At 41.2% G+C, this 19828-nt stretch overlaps 1 protein-coding gene across 1 annotated transcript; it reads left to right on the forward strand.

The window, feature by feature from the left end:
- Positions 1-670: 670 nt before the first annotated feature.
- LOC134619187 (cilia- and flagella-associated protein 44) lies at positions 671-19814 on the forward strand. Its single transcript, XM_063464958.1, has 34 exons — positions 671-686; positions 1122-1275; positions 1895-2057; positions 2666-2768; positions 2842-3058; positions 3259-3373; positions 3820-3984; positions 4769-4924; positions 5012-5059; positions 5293-5392; positions 5713-5807; positions 5888-6097; positions 6382-6492; positions 6591-6743; positions 7491-7697; positions 8423-8565; positions 8672-8951; positions 9226-9275; positions 11105-11267; positions 11452-11582; positions 11915-12126; positions 12203-12347; positions 13683-13836; positions 13991-14247; positions 14379-14625; positions 14723-14926; positions 15695-15890; positions 15963-16067; positions 16258-16388; positions 16510-16626; positions 17367-17568; positions 17806-17966; positions 18098-18232; positions 19593-19814. The coding sequence occupies exons 1-34, from the start codon at positions 671-673 to the stop codon at positions 19812-19814; spliced, it is 5268 nt and encodes a 1755-aa protein (XP_063321028.1).
- Positions 19815-19828: the final 14 nt, after the last annotated feature.

Here is a 19828-nt window from a genome sequence, read left to right on the forward strand (position 1 = left end):
AACGCAAGACAACGCTTGAGAACTACATAACCCACAAGGCTTTGCAACTCACTGATTTTCCCCGTTGCCCGGCAACGTAGCAACAGACTTTACAGAGCCATATCCAGAAGATAGAACTTTAAATCCATCTGGTGGCATTGTGTATTATCATATTCTAAAGTTTAACTTCCTTCATTTCAAGCTATATATACCTTTGAATAATAGACTGTCTGTGTGTGTTTCACAGAGCAGGTAACAAACAGGAAATGTTGGGAGAAAACGGAGCTTCTGTTAGTGAACAGACTGAAAGCACACGGACATCTTCACAGGAAAACGTTGAAGGTCAGGCAGTTTAATGCTATTTTCCCCCAAGTTTAATTGATAAAAATTTTTTTCAGCTATTTTAATTTACTTTATTAACCCGCTTTATTTCAACTTTTAATGAATGAAAATCCATTATTATTAATTATTAATTAATTTCATATTTCATATTTTAAATTTACATATTTACATTTTAAACTTAAAATGTTGTATTTTTTCTAATTTTCTATTTTTACTTTATTGAGACATTTATTTTGATTTTGAATTTTATTGTACATAGCAATGTCCTCATTCTACCTATTTAAACTTTGTTCTAGGTTGTGTTAAGTAGTTTTGGCTAATGTAGCCAAAACTTTGGGGTAAATAAAGCATGTATTCTCATGAAGGTACCAAGCTAAAGCCAATCAGTTTTAGATACTTCGTTGTTATTGTAGTTTGCTGATCATTTTATGTTATGCACCATGTAAAACCCCGTTTCAGTAAAACCATTTCACAATACCCGATATCGGTGTTTTCCCTTTAACGTAAAGTTTGCGTTGTGAGGTGGTAGCACTATCACTTTAAAGCAAGAAGGTCCTGGGTTGAATTAGAAAATAAGTTGTGAAGACAGTGTCCTGGAGGAAAGGTCTTGGCTGTAGATTGTTACACTTGGAGTGGGTGTAAAATTGATACATAAATGTGATTAAGCACTAAAAAAATCATGTGGCTATCCCCTGTAGTTCCTAAGTTATGAGTGCTAAAATGCTGGAAAAATAAAGTTAATTAAATGGTACAAGTCACCAGTGACTAAAAACTGTTTTCACATCTTTCCTTCCTCGCAGAATGTGATACCCAGCACTCAGTAATGCAGCAGGAGGCTGGGAGCCAATCAAAAAAGCAACTCCCTGCAGACATGTACTACAAATATGAAGAGCTTCACTCCAGACCGTACATCACACCCGATTCTGAAATCCCAGAGAACCTCCTGCATCTCTCGTATCCTTTGCTGAAAAATATTTTACACCTTCCCATGTTCCATTATAAGAATAGTGCACATAGTTTATTTTGAGTAGTTTTTAACTTCAGCTTTTATGTATTCAATTCAATTAAGTTTTATTTATACAGCAGCAAATCACAACAACAGTCGCATCAAGGCACTTTATATTGTAAGGTAAACACCCCACGATTTTATTTAAATATGTTATAAACACTACCTAACTCTATATCGTGCTTATGTTTGCAGCCATTATATGTTTAGCTTGTATTATATACGTGTATGTGTAAGTATGAATGCTCAGTATAATATACTGTACATTTAAACATGCGTTGTGTATATTGTAAGTAATATGTAGTATAGACTAAGCAGTAATATTGTTTAATACAGTAGCATTATAGTGCCATTATCTTATGGTATGTGTCATATATTTCTCTGCTAATAATAATGCTTCTAAAGTAATAGTATGTATAAACAGTATGTGGGCCAGAGATATTAGTATATTGATACATTATTATAAAAAAGCAGTTGTCATTTTCATGGGACTTTTGCTAAAAAACATTTTTCTATAACACTGATGTGAATTTTAACTTTGATATCCTTAATTAATGATGCAATCAGTCACTCCTTTGGCTATGACTGTGGACGCAGGGCAAACCTGAAGCTGCTGGATGACAGAACTCTGATTTTTATAGCAGGGAACATGCTCGTCCTGCTCGATGTGAACACCAAGGAGCAGAGATACCTGCGCTCCTGCAGTGGAGGGGGAATCGGAGCAATCACGGTAAGGGGAAATTACTCATCATGCAAGTGAACTGTCCCACGGAATCTGCAATCTCTGTGACTGACAGCAGGCATGTTGAGGAGTTAAATAATGCTACTGGGGATTTAAGCTTTAGCGGGAAATCTACGGCACAACAACATCGTAACCCCAAATTCCTCTGAAAGCCCACGTTGTAACCCAGTATGCACCTCTCTAGAAATGTAACTACACATCATGTTGACTCAGCCCGCAACTAATATGATTGGCCTGTCTACTACCGCAAATTCCTCCAATGCATTTCCAGCAACTTTTCTGCTGTAGTTTTATAATTTAACAGTGCGGCTAGCATCAAATGTAAAACTCCAGGATAAATGCCAGCAACCTGGTTGGCTGCTTATGTGGGTTATATCGTAGGCACTCCAAAGATTTCCTGCAGAAGTGTACATTTATGCACCTACAGTTTTCAAGCAGAAATGATTGAGGTACATTCAATTAATACCTCAGTTGTTTTAATGCAGTATTTACAGGAAGATTTACAATCCCTTATTATAAAATGCATTTGGTCCAGTTGCATAATTAATCACTTGATGACTGCATTTTCTCAGACATGTGTGTGTGTGTGGTTAAAGGCCCACCCTGGCAAGGAGTACTTTGTTGTAGCAGAGAAGGGAAAACAGCCCAACATCATAGTCTATGAATATCCTTCATTGGGACCTTACTGCATCCTCAGAGGTAAATCGGATTCATTTTACAGTTATTATCTTAATGTTATTTGATGCTCTTGATTTAACCTGCATGTCTGTAGGTGGTACTGAGCGGGAGTACAGTTTTGTGGAGTTTAACCACAACGGAAGCATACTGGCCAGTGTGGGGAGTGCACCTGACTACACGCTGACACTGTGGGACTGGAGGCAGGAGGAGGTGATACTGAGCTGCAAGGCCATTTCACAGGAGGTCTATCGAGTCAGCTTCTCCCCATACAACCCAGGAATCCTCACAACGTCTGGATTTGGGCACATCAAGTAAAGTCAGAGTATAGTCCTCTGAAAATGTTGCAAAAACAACTTTGAGTTAGTTTCTTCTTTTATGCAGAGGATATTGTGGTAAACTCTGGGGTCAGAATAACAAAAAATAACTCTGCAGTCATTTCTGACTGCAGAGTTGAGGTTTTTACCCTTTTGCAATATCGAATGTTTTTGTTTTCTTTCTCTCTCTCTCTTAGGTTTTGGAAAATGGCAAACACATTCACAGGTCCTAAATTACAAGGACTTATAGGACATTTTGGGAAAACTGTACCAACTGATATTGAGGGCTACGTGGAACTTCCTGATGGAAAGGTCTGTACTCGAGAGCCAGAGGCTACCTCCAAGAGAGCCTCTTAACTTCCCATTAATCCATTTAAATTGAAACTGGCCACACATTATCTAGTGAAGTCTCCAGATAAAAAGCAAGAATTTTACTTTTTTACAAATATAGTATTGATTACATGTGTAAATTAAAGTGAATTGGTGATTTGTTATTAACTGTAGATAAGAGGTAGATTGAATTATACAAGTGCATGAAATAAAGCTCTGTGTGGAAGTATGGGTAAATGTGGCTTTTAGTCTAAAGTCCTTTGAGAGGTCAGTGACACTCAGAAAAAAGTATTTACATACCACTTCATGTTTTAGTCAAGAGTATGGAGCCTCGCAAGGGACATTGGAGAAAAAAAAATGAAGATGAACTTTTGCGAGATCGGCTCCGTGCAAGAGAATTAATATTTCACTTCATCTTTTCCTTTTAGGTGTTGTCAGGAACAGATTGGGGCAATTTGCTGCTGTGGGACGGGAACACCATCAAGGTGGAGATTTGCCGTAATGATGGCAGGACCTGTCATACAGGGACGGTCCAGCCGTTTTCCCTAGAAGATGGACAGCTGATGACGATTGGCTCTGATGGTGTTGTCAGGGTAAGATCCTTGCTACACCAGTCATAACATTAAACAATAGAGTCCCCTTATTTTGCCAAAAACAAAAACATTTGACCTGTCAGAGCATGGCCATGTGTCCCCTGGGTGTGAACAGTAGTAACTGCCAGCAGATACTTCTTGTCCTTCAGCTTGTTCCACCACATGCCAAACATGCTTGATCCTGATGGAGGCTACTGCCACTGCAAGTCAATTTTGTACAGCTAAAATTAACAATGAACTTTTTCTGAAGAAGGAGGAAATAATTATTCTTTCGGAAACTATGTTGGGGACTATTGCCCTAGTGGATTAAAATACATTATTTTTAATTATTAGTACTTTATTTATCCAGGTAAAAAATCTCATTGAGATTAAAAATCTAATTTCCAAGAGAGACCTGGCATCATTGCAGCAAAAACATTGATATTGGTCTGAAGAGAGCACAGAGGCTCTATTTCAATCCGTCTACATGCTCCTGCTTGGACGAGCATACATTTTTTAATTAAGGGCTAGAGTAGAAATATAGAGGCACTTTCTCTTTCTCTTAAAGAAACTGGAATTTGTGCTGAGCGTGGATTTGAGCAGATGGATTTATTGAGATCATGTCAAGCAGCTATTTAAAAAAAAATGCTGACATTCTCTTTTAAGATAATCCTAGTGCTTACAGTACAACCAATTTTCTGTAATACTTTTACCATGACCATTTTTACCAATACCATTCTTTTTTTCTTTCTAGTTGTAAAATTGTATCAATGTGTGAATATCGAAAGTAAAATTTTCCCATCAGGTTTGGGACTTTGAGAGGATCAACACAGCTGACAGTAACAGCGATGGCAGTAGCTTTGAGATGGAGCCCAATAATGAGCTGGTGGTCGGACGCAATGTGTGCCTCTCCTCTGTGGTGAGGAGCTCCCTGCCTCACTCCTTCGTTTGGTTTGCCCAGGTCAGAAAAAAAGGTTTGCACTTTGAAACCATAACACAGGATCCACACTCACCTCGGTCCTGATCACTCTCCTGTGTGAACTTGTAGGATTCTAATGGAGCCATCTGGAAACTGGACCTTTCATTCACCAACACAGTAAGTTTCCTGCATCTTTTGTTTCTATGGAGAAGTTATGTAAATGCAGCAGTTTGTTTATTGGAGATTTGAATGAACAAGTAACAGTGCAGACATTTCTAAATGGATGGATTGTAACTGATAAAGACCAAAATGTTATATTCTCCGTTCTTCATATGAACTTCATTATACCACTGTGTGTCATAATACAGTGTGCAGGTTCTGACCTGTGTAATAAAGTCTTTTGTGTGCAGAGTCCTGATCCAGAGTGCCTGTTTTTGTTCCATGGTGGGATGATTCAAGGCCTGGACGTATCAAAGAATTCCCACCTGATGGCAACAACCACTCTGGACTGTGAGTCCATGTGTGCTTACATACCTGTACCATGCTCTCCTTTTCCATTGATTCAGTGCTAGTGGCCAATCAACTACTAGCAGTTCCATGCATTTCAAAGAAAATTGCTGTTACACTTAAACTGTCGCCAAACCCCAAAGCGATTGGGCCCGGATTTGGAACCACTTTCATGTCAGTAGATATGAGAAAAATCACCAAAATCACACGTGCTTGTTCTCAAGAGCTAATACTATAGATATATAGTTTATATAAATATATACTATATATGTGAAAACACATACAGACTCTGTAAGAGCTGCTATTTTGTCCATGTCATTCAGGCTCTGTCAAAGTTTTTGACTTCCTGGCAAAACGAGAACTCACCACCAGACGCTTTAATCAGGGAGGAACTGCTCTCTGCTGGGCTCCACCTAAGGTGAGTGTGTCAGTGAAAACTGAATTCTTCTTCCAGTGTGACTCAAAAGGCTCAACAATGGCTCCGGTGTTGGCTTTAAGGTGAGCCAGAGTGGAGGTTTACTGGTGACCGGCTTTGAGAATGGAGTAGTACGCTTGCTGGAGCTGTACAACCCTCAGAGGCTGCAAACTATCACAGGACAGAGCCCCGAAGGAGATGCCGAGCTGCGCCTTAGACAGCCCTTCAAACCACATGATGCTGCTGTTACAGCTGTGGCATATGAACGAAATGGAGAGATCCTGGCCACAGGGGTAAGCGGTTTTCTAGTTTACTACTGTGGAAGCATATAATATGGAGTACCAGTAACAAGGCTTCTTCAGATAGGCTAAATTCATCTGCTACACAAAGCTAGGTTTTGTCAGCATTTATTGGCTTTGGCAAGAAGGAATTTCCACCCATTAAAAGTTCAGCTAGAGCTAAGCTAGCTAGAGGTGAAGTTTGTAAAGTTTCTGTAGACACTTTATCAGTTTAAGGTTAGTTTTGGTGTTTGTTGTATCTTTCTGATATCTCTTCTTATTCTGATCTTTCTCCTCAGAGTGCTGACTGCACTGTGTTCTTCTTCACTGTTGGAGAGAACTACAACCCCATCGGTTTTATCCACGTCCCTGGGCCGGTACAGGCGCTGGAGTGGTCACCGCATTCTCACGTAAGCTCAGTGTTCAATCATCGCTGCTGTGAATGTGAAGGGTCTCTGTGATAGTAAATGATTTGCATAACGTTGTTTTTTGTACTTTTTTTAAACAGAACGATAACAATCTGCTCATCCTGTGTCAGAGCGGTCATGTGGTTGAGGTGCACAGTCCTGATCTGGCAACTCAGAAACCAACCAACACCTTTCATCTGTCGGAGCTGCCCAGAAGATCCTTCAAGTTTAAAAGCATCAAGTCTCGAATCAAGGTCTGAAAGTGGTCTTTCTTGACTTTAGTCTGTTTGAATAAATAAATGCATTTTTGTCAGCACCGCTAAGGTAAAAAAAGATCAACATTTACTTCTGTGAGTGTTCATATTTTGGCAGTACAGCTCTGTGCTGGGACCTCCTCGTTCTTCTATGACAAGCCCCCCCCCAGTGAAAAACTGAAAAGGAATTAATAATTACAGATATGTCTGTGAAGGTTCTCAGTCATCCAGGTCATCGTAGTCTAAGGAGCTTGGAAAGAAAAGCGTCTGGACTTCTTTAAGTTGTCTAAAAATGTTTCACCTCTCATCCGAGAAGCTTTTTCAGTTCGGCAACTGAACTGAAAAAGCTTCTCGGATGACAGGTGAAACGTCTTTAGGCAACTTAAAGAAGTCCAGATGCTCCAAGTCAGCAATAGCTGAGCTGTGACAGAAGTGGGTTGTGAAGAGGCTTGCAAGTTCACAGTAACTGTGAGCAGGTTAACCAGCTATAAAATCTTAAGTATGTAAGTTTTACTACTTGGATGTGTAACCACTAACTTTATCTACCAGGACTGTGGCTAAGGTTAATTGTGTGGCCTTTTTGAATTATCGCTGTTCTTAACTTTTATGGCTCCATTAACTGTGTTTTTGTACTCGGTGTTTCTTTATTTCCTGCCTTTTTACTCTGTTTAAAAGAACTGCTGCTCGAATATGAATGGAAACGTCATTTCAGATCAGATGTTTTGCATTTTAAATTCTGTGTTTCAGAGAGAGGAGGATTTTGCAAGAAATAAAGCCATAAAGGAGAAGAAGAAGAAAGCGAAAGAAGAACGGTTAAAAGATACAAAACAGCTGGATGTAGAGCAAGAAGAAGAAAAAGAGGAGAAGGAAGAATTACCTCCTATCTATATCCCTGATCCACCAAGTCCTCTCTGCTGTGGCTTCTATTCACAGCCCCACTTCTGGCTCTCCATGGTATGCATACAAACACCAACACACACACCCATAATGTATCTGTTTCTTACAGTCATACAGGAATATAATACCAAGTTCCTTCACCCACAAAAGTAGAAAATAAATTAGACTACAACCTGCGTTTGCTGTCAGCGAGTAAAAACATGTAAAATCGACAGTTAAAAAGGGTGAGGTACCAAATCTTTTTTGATAGCTATCAAATCTGTCCAAAAAACAAACCATTGTGCAATATCAGATATAGTCCAAAAAACAAGAAGACTGGAAAACTAATCTCCACTTTCAAATATATTGTGCACTCCGAGAGTCTTAGTGTAATTGAATGCAATGGCCACACATTACAGTCACATTCATCAGCGAGCATCAGTCTAACTTTCTGCATCAGAAAGTTGCAACAAATGAAAAGCACTAAACTGAACGAGATGATGGGTCAATTCTACAACAGAGCTGGGCAGGTAATCACATTTTGAAGAACTTAATCAACAATGAGCAAAACAGGTTTATATTGATTTTATTACAATGCTGGCTCTGGCTAAAACCCTGCCTTGTCTAGAGATTCTGTTTAATCCTATGCAGGTATCTATTTATCAGTAACCAGCCATGCAGTTTTATAGAAAGGAATTTATAATATCTGTTTAGCTCTGGAAGTTGATGAGATATAGATAAATATCCTGAAGTGTGATTTGTTCTTCACGACTAACTGTTTTCTGTCTCTCTGAACCCTGTAGGGAGGCTTTGACTCAGGCTTCTTATATCACTGTAAGTTCTCTGAGAATCAAGACGAGGATCCTGAGCAGCGGCAGGATGAACCATTCAGCTTTCTGCCTGTACATAACGCAGAGGATGACCCCATCTGTTCCATCACCTTCAGGTAGCCTGAGGACAAACTAGCTTTTCTAAACTTTTGTGCAGCTGTTTACACTTTACATGTTTTGAATGATAAGGGTGATTGAAGTGCAATTCCTGGTGCTTTGTAGCTCCAACAGACAGCTGCTTCTCTGCGGCATGAACTCGGGCTCCATCAGGATTTATCCCCTGCAGCCTGGTGATCACAGCCTCACCTCCATGCAGGCTTACTGGACTCTCAGCGTCCACGACAACCAGTATGGACACCTGCGACACATCCGCTGTAGCCACGACGACCTCTTTGTGCTGACAGGGGGAGATGACGGGAACATCTTCTCCTTCAGCCTGCTTCCTCCGGAGGAGATGCAGCAAAGCCTGCAGAGAAAGAGAGCCAAGATTCCTTCACCCAAGGTCGGTCACATTTTGTTGGCTTATTGTCTTTAAACCAGTTATATAATAATCAGCTTGAGTTTGTAAGGGACTAAAATTGAGCTAGTTTATAAGTCTAAGTTTAAAGGGGCACTTTATAGGCCTAAATGCTGAACTTGTGGTCACGTGTTCCCAGGTAAAACAGTTCAGTGGAAGACAGACACCCCCCCCCCAAAGAAAAAATTAAAAAAATGTTTAATAAAATTGTTTTATATGTGTGAAGTTGTATCAATATCATCTTTTTTGCATGATTTAGATAACTCTTGGGAATGAGACTGAGGATATTGAAGATCCAGCAGCCTACAGGTGAGAATAAATAGCAAGTTTAGTTATAATTTCGTATCAATTAATAATTTCTTCCTCTGTATATCTACAATTTTTTCTTTTTGGGACTCTCATAAACTGTATATACAGGTGAAACTCGAAAACTTGAATATCGTGCAAAAGTTCATTTATTTCAGTAATTCAACTCAAAAGGTAAAACTAATATATGATATAGACTCATGACTTACAGCTTACCCCAAATTCAAAATCTCAGAAAATTAGAATATTGTGAAAAGGTTCAATATTTTAGGCTCAAAGTGTCACACTGTAATAAGCTAATTATTCCAAAACACCTGCATAAGGTTCCTGAGCCTTTACATGCTCTCTCAGTCTGGTTCAGTAGGAATCACAATCACGGGGAAGACTGCTGACCTGACAGTTGTGCATAAAACCATCATTGTCAGCCTCCATAAGGAGGGAAAGCCTCAAAAGGTAATTGCAGAAGAAGTTGGATGTTCCCAAAGTGCTGTATCAAAGCACATTAATAGAAAGTTATGTGGAAGGGAAAGGTGTGGAAGAAAAAGGTGCACAAGCAGCAGGGATGACTGCAGCCTGGAGAAGAATGTCGGGAAAAAGCCATTCAAAAGTGTGGGGGACCTTCACAAGGATGGGACTGGGGTTAGAGTGATAGCATCAAGAGCCACCACACACAGACAGATCCTGGACATGGGCATCAAATGTTGTATTCCTCTTGTCAAGCTGCTCCTGAACAACAAACATAAGAAGCATCTTACCTGGGCTAAAGGAAAAAAAAGAACTTGTCTGTTGCTCAGTGGTCGAAGGTCCTCTTTTCTGATGAGAGCAAATGTTGCATCTCATTTGGAAACCAAGTTCCCAGAGTCTGGAGGAAGAATGGAGAGGCACACAATCTAAGATGCTTGAGGTCCAGTGTGAAGTTTCTACAGTCTGTGTTGATTTGGGGAGCCATGTCATGCTGGTGTTGGTCTACTGTGCTTTATTAAGTCCAGAGTCAACGCAGCCATCTACCAGGACATTTTGGAGCACTCCATGCTTCCTTCCGCAGACAAGCTTTATGGAAATGCTGACTTTGTTTTCCAGCAGGACTTGGGACCTGCCAACACTGCCAAAAGTACCCAAAACCTGGTTCAATGACCATGGGATTACTGTGCTTGAGTGGCCAGCAAACTCACCTGACCTGAACCCCATAGAGAATTTATGGGGCATTGCCAAGAGAAAGATGAGTGACACGAGACCGAACAATGCAGAGAGCTGAAGGCTGCTATTGAAGCAATTATAAAAAAAATAAAGGCTTCAAATATCTTGCTTTTCATGTAATGAGTCTATATCATATAATAGTTTGACCTTTTAAGTTGTATCAGTGAAATGTTAACTTTTGCATGATATTCAAATTCAGTTTCACCTGTATATGATGGACATAGCTCACCCGATCTGAAACATGAAGATACCTTAACCCTGCATTATTTCTAATGGCCAGTAGAAGGAGACTCCTGTTTCACAAAGACATAGAAAGAAAATAACCTTACAACCATCACATCTGTGACCTAAGTAAACATTTTCCTGATGAGTTAATGGTCTCAGTCACTACTTTTAAGTCTTATTAATGCATTATGTTTATTTTGGACATCAGAGTTACACATACTTTACAGGGTTGACAAGTAGGCAGAATATGAGCGTGCAGGGTTCCTCGGTTTCATAGCTCGTGACATCATGTTATAAACTGCCTAAGTGGGGGTGGTGAAAGCTTGACTTTTCACAATGAAACTTTGCTGTGGCTCATGAAAAATATCAAGTTTTCTCTCTTCTAACTTTCTAATGTCTCCTTGTTCCAGCTTAGAGATGGCTAAGCAAAAGCTGCAAAATGACCAACTGCAAAAGGAGGCTGAGCTAAAGGTTTCTGAAAAGCAGAAGAACCTGAGTGAACTCCAGAAGAAATTTAAGAAAGTGCTGAATGACAACCAGAATCTGCCGGAGCACATTCGCCTGAAACCTGAGGTACAAATGCAAATCTGGGCTGTGTATGTGTGCACTATCTCTGGGTTGGGAAATTCTGCTGGGTTGACACTGAAACTGAGATTCAGTGACATCTGAAACATAATCTTTCATAATCTGGAATGTTTTACTAAGGGATAGACACAGTAGATTGTTGTTAGATGTATGTGTTGGTGTGTGTCTGTAGGAGCTGCAGCTGGACCAGCGATGTTACAAACAGGCAGAGAGGCTGAAGGCCCAGCGCGTGATGGAGGTCAGGAGGCAGCTAGCCTGGGAGCAGGAGCGCTGCAGCATAGCACTCAAAAAACTACAGGACTGGTACATGCAAGTTTTTATTATACAACTATTTATATTATTCACAAATCAAAAAAATAGTAATTTGTCTTAAAAAGAGCCTTTTTGGTGTGAAACAAACTGTTAGCTCCTCTCCTTCTAAGGTTAGCCTCCCTTTCAGCCAGCTTTGTTCTGATTCTGACTGCCTGCCCCTCAAACAGATAGCTTGAACAGCTGGTGGAACAAAGCTGTGTTCCTGACTTGACCGCTGACCTGCACAGACTTCATTACTTGAAACTTTGGCCATGTGAAATATGAGCGTGCATCTTTAGAATAGTGTATGTAGCCAACTGACAAACACCTATGCTTGATGTCAGGTTCAGGGACTCTCTTGGTGGAAAAATGGTCACTGTGGTTGCCATCCAGACCAGCCACAGAGTCTCCACTTACCATTTACCGGAGCCTGCCGAGCTTTCAGCTCAGGTCAGGCATCGGAGCACAACCAGAGAGCCTGTTGGAGACAGAGATGCTGCACTAGATTGTAGGAAAGTCAGAGCAGAGACTGCAAAAGGCAGCACCAAAATTGACGGTAAGAAAGTGATTGTGTCTTTGTTTTACACATCAAAGATATACCTTGACCTGCATTGTCACCTGTGTGCATCCAGAGGAGGAGGTGTTATGCCACCCAGTGATTCGTACAGCAAAGATCAAGCTGGGAGATCGTCAGGAAGAGAGACTTCGAAAGGCTGCAGAGAAAGCTGAGCAAGCTCGAGCCAAAATAGAAAAGAAGAAGCAGGAATGGGCACAAATGTGAGTGACTCTGCAGTGTCAGGTTAACCCAGTGGTTCCCAAACTTTTTTTGCTAGGCCCCCCTATGTTTTACAAGAAAAATGTTCGCGCGCCCCCCCTGCGCGCCCACACACACACACGCACACGCACGCACAAACACATCCTCCAACCACACACACCCATATTTGGCTCCATTGCGGTTTATTTCACACCTCAAACATTTAGTAAACAATTACGCAAATACAAGTAAACTCCAATAAATTAAGGGTAGTAATAAAATAAACTACTAATTCTTTTACGCTACGTCCACACCTACACGGGTATTTTTGAAAACGCAGCTGTTTCTATGCGTTTGGACCTTTCGTCCACACGTAAACGGCGTTTCGAATCACCGAAAACGGAGATTTTTTAAAACTCCTTTTTTGCGTTTCCGTGTGGACGAGGAATACAGAGTTCGTCACGCAACGTCAAAGGTATGTGACTCTTTTCACGTCACGCTGTGTGCACGTTATTGTTTACATGAGATGAATTGCAGAATGGCAGATAGTCAGATTAACAGTATTTTGTCTCTATCTTCAGGTTTTACAGGCTTACATATACACACGCAGTTACTGTCCTTCTATTTAGAAAGGCAGAGGCATCACGGTGTGATTATTTTACGTGTAGTTGTTTTTTTCCTGTGTAATAATATTCAACATTGCTATCAATACATTTTTCAAAAAATGCCTCTCTGTGCAAAATGGGTTTAAAAACATAAACAACTGTGGGATACTGTTTGTCCGTGATTTGAACCGGGGAAAGAAATCGTGGCAGGATCAGCCTGATATTATTTGTATCCCGCTGTAACTTTACTGTATAAAGAGCTAACATCTCCAAAATGTCAGGAGTAGTTAGTCATTACAACAAGTGTTTGTGAACTAAAAATCAAGAATGTGGGATACTGTTTGTCCGTGATTTGGAGAGCCCAGCGTGTGTCGGGATCCCGACACAGGGAAAACTAATTCTGCAGAGACCTACCTTGGCACTTGTGCAGGTGAAACCAAAGGGAAGATATGCTTCACCATATTTTCTAGTCTTTGGCTTAGAATGAAGTTGGTTTGGAAACATATTCAGCAATGCTTCATCTCCTGCTTTGCGTTTGTGTAGGCACCCCGTGCTAGCAGTGTCCAAGCGTTGTTGTTTTTGTTTTTTTTCCCTTTTCATACCGCCCCCCCCCCTGCAATGGCTCTTCACCCTCCCTAGGGGGCGGGCCCCACACTTTGGGAAGGTCTGGGTTAACCCATTAAGGAGTAGCTGGGGCTTAAATGATTACCACGACGCTGGTCCAAAAATGGGTTCTGGTTTTTGGTGTCTCAGTTACGCAGAGAAACCAAGTGAGGACTATGAAGATCCGAAGGACGTGGAAGCCATCCGTGAAGCCAAAGAGAACATCGGGGACTACATCGGGGTGAAACACCGGAGGGTGAACGCTGAGATGAAGAGAGAAGAACTGATTTCCTTGGAGGAAAATGTACAAACTCACACTAATACCCAGATGTTCACATCTGCTTTAAATATACTTTGTGCTATCTATTTCACACCTACGTGCAGGCATATAATTATGGTCCTTAAATGTCATTATTAAATTATCTGGATAATCTAATGACTCACTCCATAATCACTAGATGCATGAAAAGCAGAGTGAGGTGAACAGACGGATCGTGGCATTGCGGGACTCCAAACTTCGTCTGGTGTCTTGGTTGCGTGCTCGGGCTCAGCGGCTGCAGAAGGTCCAGCAGCGCCTGGCGGTTCATCTCTGCCGGCCTCCACCCATTCTGCCCAACATGTTACCAGAGGAAGTGCCAGAGGAGAAGTTGCGGTACAGCCACTCCACCTTGGAGCGATACCGGTCACTGAGGGAGCAGAGGTACAGAGGATGGCTGTTCTCTGAAAACCAAAAATTTAAATGGTTTCAGTTGGTTTGCTTGACATTGTTGCTACAATGACATGAAAAACATTAGAAAACAAAAACTGCAGATTTTTTTTGTTTTGTTTTTTTTAAAAAAGGTTTAGGGATTTGGAGCAGGAGGGAGCAGCGAGTTTGTTGGAGCAGCTGGACAAAGAAATGGAGGAGGATAAAAAGGAAGAAGAGCAGAGGAGAGATGTAGAAGAAACTCCCAGATTGTCTGTTTCATCTGTAACCAGAGAAGAAGAGGAGACACCAGTGGACGAAGGATCTGAACTGAGCGAGCTGGAGGAGGAGCTTCAGAAGGAGGAGGAGATCAGACTGCTGCATGAGCAGAACACTCTGCTGGAGGAGGTCATTGTCATTAATTTGATTTTTAACTGAATAAAAGGTCAACTAGTTGGAATGTCTTCTGGATAATAACTGATGTGGGGATGGATTTTATCCTCAGATGGAGACTGCGGTTTGTCAGTTTGACGCGGAGCTGCTGCTGCTGTGTCGACAGAAGCTGCATCTGGACTGGCGGCTGAAGCTGGCTGACCTCCGCCTGGTGATGCTCTTCCAGGAGATGCTGCTCCTCAAACAATTTCAGAGGAGAGAGGGAGGCTTACATGAGAAGCTCAACACCTGCATTACGGAGGAGAACAGCATCACAGTAGGTGGATTGAATTAGCCTGGAGTTGGTGTTTTTATTTAATAATACGCTTTAGTAATCTGCTTAAAAGGATATAGCAACGTTCTTATGTTTTAGCTCACCTTTGCACATCCACATGCATCGTTATTCTGAATGGATAGTTTAGGGATAAAACAGAGTGGCTCATTTGGCCACGAGCAGAGGAGAGATGTTGGGCTTATTGAAAGGTAGATGTTAAAGATGGAGAAAGAGAAAGAGGAGGTTTTTAGTGTCAGAGGGCATGCAGGTGACTGTCATAACAGGAAGACGTGGAAGCAAGTGGTTTGTTTGTTTAGGGTCAGCACAATTGTCAGCTTTTAGAAAGCTTGTCACTTGCATTCATCAGTAGTTGTTGTACTCTTGGTGCTTCTGGTGGCTTCATACATTGCTATTTTCCAGTGATATTCCTTATTTTTTCTCTGTTCAAATTTTTTTCTGCTGCTAAATGTGCTTTAAAATAACACTGACTTACTTTAACTTCATAAAAAGACTTGAAAACAGACCTGAAGCATGAAGATTTTATTAAACAGGAAATATTTCTTGCCATGCAGTCATACAAGTCTGCACTGGCTCAGATTTGTGACTCAAATTTACAATTCATTTTTTCACACATAACTACAATAATTGTGTAGTGTTTGCTGCCAAACACTGGTGGCCTGGAAATCAATGTTTGCCAAAAAACTGTGTAAGCACAACACTGGGCCTGCAGTTATTGTAGTCCTCACACTTCCTTCCTCTGATCACTCACAGTCAAAGCTGGGAGAGTGCAATGAACAGCTGGAGATGAAGAGGAGAGACATAGCCAAGCTGCTGGAGAGGGAGAAGGCTCTGACCGCTGCCTTCCAGGCTTCGCTCGGAGAAAACAATAAGTATGAAGAGTTTCTGACCAAAGTCTTCAAGAAGAAGATCAAACGTGTGAAGAAGAAGGAGCAGACGGGAAATGAAGGTGAGGGAAAGTAACACAGTGTGTGTAACGATGTGTGCATCAGTACTTTATGATCACAGTGTGTGATTGTAGAAGAAGAGGACAGTGATGGAGACTCTGAAGAAGACGATGACTGGGATGATGATTATGACAGTGAAGAAGGAGGAGCTGCTGTGAATGACAGTATTTGCCCTGAAGGTCAGTAAAGTGGTGAAAAACATTCATCTCCTTTAATTTTTTAACAGTGAAAACTTTTCTGTTGTTCCAGCAGGAGCACAAAAACGTTTCGGTACTTTGAAACGCACCATTCAGGTCATTTCATTTTTTAGCCTGAAAATAGCTCTCTTTAATTTGACTTTAAGCATAAGTCTGTGTTTGTGTGTCTCAGGCTGTGAACCTGAGCTGTTTGAGAACACACTGCAGCTACGTGAACGTCGACTGGACCTGGAGGAACTGTTAACAGAGGAGAAAAAGAGCACTGAAGCTCTGAAGAAGGAGAGCGACAGCTTCGCAAAGAAGGTCAAACTCATCGGTTTTCATCACTGTTGCGCTTTCTGTAGCTTGCTCTTGTTATCACTCGTATGTTTTGCACTCATGTTATTGTGCATGTGTTTTTGCGTGGATTTGATCTGCTCTGCAGGAGAAATTGGTGAAGAGCAGCCGGGCTGCACTAGAAGACGGCTTGGATTTAATCAACAGGGAGAAACTGCAGAAAATTAGTGAGCTGGATGTTGTGGTTCCTCTGAGATTGCACCAGGTAAATGGGATGTCATGCTGGTTATTCTCTGGTGACAAAACTGCTTCAAGCAAGTCATAACAACACATAACAGATAGTTAATAGTGTAGTGGTCTGCCTGCTGTCAAAAATACTTATAGTGAGAAAGTACAACCAGCTCAGTCTCTACAAAAACAATTGATTAGTCCATTTCACCAAATATCCAAGCTTTTACAAAATCTATACAAATCCTGCCTTTTTTTTAATATTTAAAAAAATTAAATGTATGTTAATTAAAAATACACTTTAGAAATCATAAATTTTAAAAGAATATTGCAGGAAATAAAAGGTTTTTCTCAGAATGGGCATTTGGACCGTGGCGATCACACAATATCCACAAATTTTAATAGCCATTAAAAAAACATTCTGTGTACATGTTTTTTTGTCCTCGTGGAGTTATTGAGTCCCAAAGATGTTTAAGTCTTTAAATAAAGTGAATAAAACAAAAATTCAAATTAGGAAACAAAGTAGAAGAACACTCTTTTGCATGCGTGATTTTATTGATCTTTATTGATCCAAAGCCAAACAGGATTAAAACAAAACATTTTCTTGGATTTTACAGATTTTTTATGAATGTTGACCTTAATAGACTTCCATGCAATACTTTGTGATGTTTTATTTAAAAGAAATGGCTACAGTGCAGTTTAGTGTATATTACAGAAGTTTTTGAACTTTTTCTTTTTGTTTTCTCCTTCCCTCCACTTTCACCCTGCGTCTTCCAGGTTGAGTATGTTCTTAATGGCTCAGTGCCGTCAGATCTGAGCGAGGCGTTGGTGTTGGACAAGAGTGAGCTGGACAGGCTGAAGGGGCGCATCCAGCAGCTGCAGGGGGAAAAGCTCCATCAGAAAGATCTGCACCGTCAAGCTCGCCAGCAGCACACCAAGCTCATCCACGACCGCAGAAACATGGCTGCCACGATCCAGAGTAAGAGTCTCTGACATGGAAGAGCCGAAGTGTAAAGATACACGAGAAGTTCACAGGTCACACGTAGACATTAGCTTTAAAAGAAAACACACATGCAGATGAAAACAAATCCAGATTTGTGTTGCAGGATTTGCCACATAGCTTCAAGAAAACATTCCTGTGACTTTCTTCATGCGTGGATTTAATCATGTGTTTGTTGATCTGTGCTGTTGGGCACCTGCTTGTATCTTGGTGCAGCACTGGAGCAGCAATGCAACGAGTTGATGAGAACAAAGTTTGGGAGGCTCGTGGATTTGGAAGCTTTGCAGATGCTGTCGGGGAACAGGAGGCTGGAGGAGCTAAAGCAGGAAAAACTCCTCAAAGAAACCGCATACGCCAAGGAGATCAGACAGTGGGATGTATGCTTATCTGTGTGTGTGCGAGGTGTCTATATCTGTGCTGTGTTTTGATCATTTGCAAAGTGAACATTTTTAAACCACTTCAGGTTAAGTTTTTTTTAATCTTCTACATGGGGTGTGTGTGTGTTCAGGCTAAGGTAGAAGAGGCACGTCAAGCTGTGATGGAGGTGACCACGTGTAATACGGAGCATCTCTGCAGTGCAACGAGCCTGAATGAACAGAAGAAGAATCTACAGCTTAAACTCAGCACCAGCCAAAAGAAAATGGTAAACAATGTGCAAGACTGATGAGCCTGGGATCCACGGTGTTACACACACATATATAAATAAATAATGCAGTCACCAAGTGTACAGTTTATTTTAATAGTGTCGTTTAACATAAATACTTTTAATATGTTAATATTTCCTTTTAGTTCCGGATAAAAAGTGAATCCTGCTGTAATTATGCACTTCTGCTTTTCTCATTTGGATCCAGAGACATACAAAATATACAAAATATTTGTTGCTATCATGTGTAGGGATGGGTACCGGTATCCGGTGCCATGATGGCACCGGTTCTGACATAAACGGTAGTAACCAGACCGAAAAGCAGGGCACATTTCGGTGCTTTGTTTCGGTGCTTTTTTTTTTCTTCCTGAGATGTGATACACTTTAGATTCTAGCCAATCATTTTACATTTCCAAAGATAGTAGGCGGGCCCAGGTACGTACGTTCTTTTAGAGCAGAGCTACAGATTAAAAATGCCCAAGGCGAAGCGGTCAAAAGTCTGGCTGTACTTCACAGCAAAAGATGCAAACCCAGCAGCCTGCAACAAGTGCTTTAAGCTGATACTGTGATACTGTGCAAAGGAGGTAACACCTCGAATCTGATGAAACACCTGGCGACGCATAGCGTTTTTTTAAAAGCCGAGAAAGGCACCGTATTTGATAGCTTGCTGCGAGACCTCACACCGAGCACATCTACTGCGGGTGTGGTGCCTGTTATCGGACCCGGAGTTAGCAACAACCCCCAAGAACCCGAAGAGTAGAGTCCTGGCCCCTAGCCCTGCCAGTGTAGCAGAAATGATGACGGTGATGATGGCAGCAGCAGCCGTTCTTCTCTGCGTGAGTAGCTTAATGTTGTTCATGTGTAATTTACGCTGAGTAGTCTAACCACGTTATTACATTAATGCATGTAAGGTGAACTAGCAAACACCGTCGTAGTTACATGCGGCTGTCTTCTTGTTTGATGGCAGATACTCCCTTCACTCTGGCCAAAAAGGCCAAAATGACCAAAGAAAAAGTGGAAAACAGTTAAACATGAGAGGTTTTTGGACAAAGTTTGTGTTTTTTCCATTGTTTAAGCACTGCTTCCAGCCAAGAGTGATACCATATATGCCCTATAACTGCAGAAAAGGCTAACATTGTTATCTTTTTCCAAAAAAACCAGCTGAACATGAGAGGTTCTTGGACCAATTTTGTGTTCTCCATTCTTTAAGCACCGGTTTGAGCACCGTTTAAGCACCGGCACCGTTTCAAAAGTACCGGTTTGGTACTGGTATCGGATAAAACCTAAACGATACCCATCCCTAATCATGTGTTACTTTGCCCATATACTCTATAATCTATATATGTGTGAATGTATCCAGGGCAGACAACAGTTCCAGGACTACAGGAGACGCACAGACCAGGAGGCTATCCAGAATCTCCAAGACTTGGTGATAAGGCAGTCTCAGCAAGCTAAAGCCCTTAGGAGAGAGATCCACCTCCTGTCGTGCAAAGGGGGTCACATGTTGCCCCCTGATCAGACCAGACTGCCACCACTTTCCCCCTTGCGCACCCCCATAGGCAGCATCAACACTGGAAAATAAAGAATGTCGACATA

This window comes from Pelmatolapia mariae, linkage group LG20 (genome assembly GCF_036321145.2).
Source record: "Pelmatolapia mariae isolate MD_Pm_ZW linkage group LG20, Pm_UMD_F_2, whole genome shotgun sequence".
NCBI classification, from domain to species: Eukaryota; Metazoa; Chordata; class Actinopteri; order Cichliformes; family Cichlidae; genus Pelmatolapia; species Pelmatolapia mariae.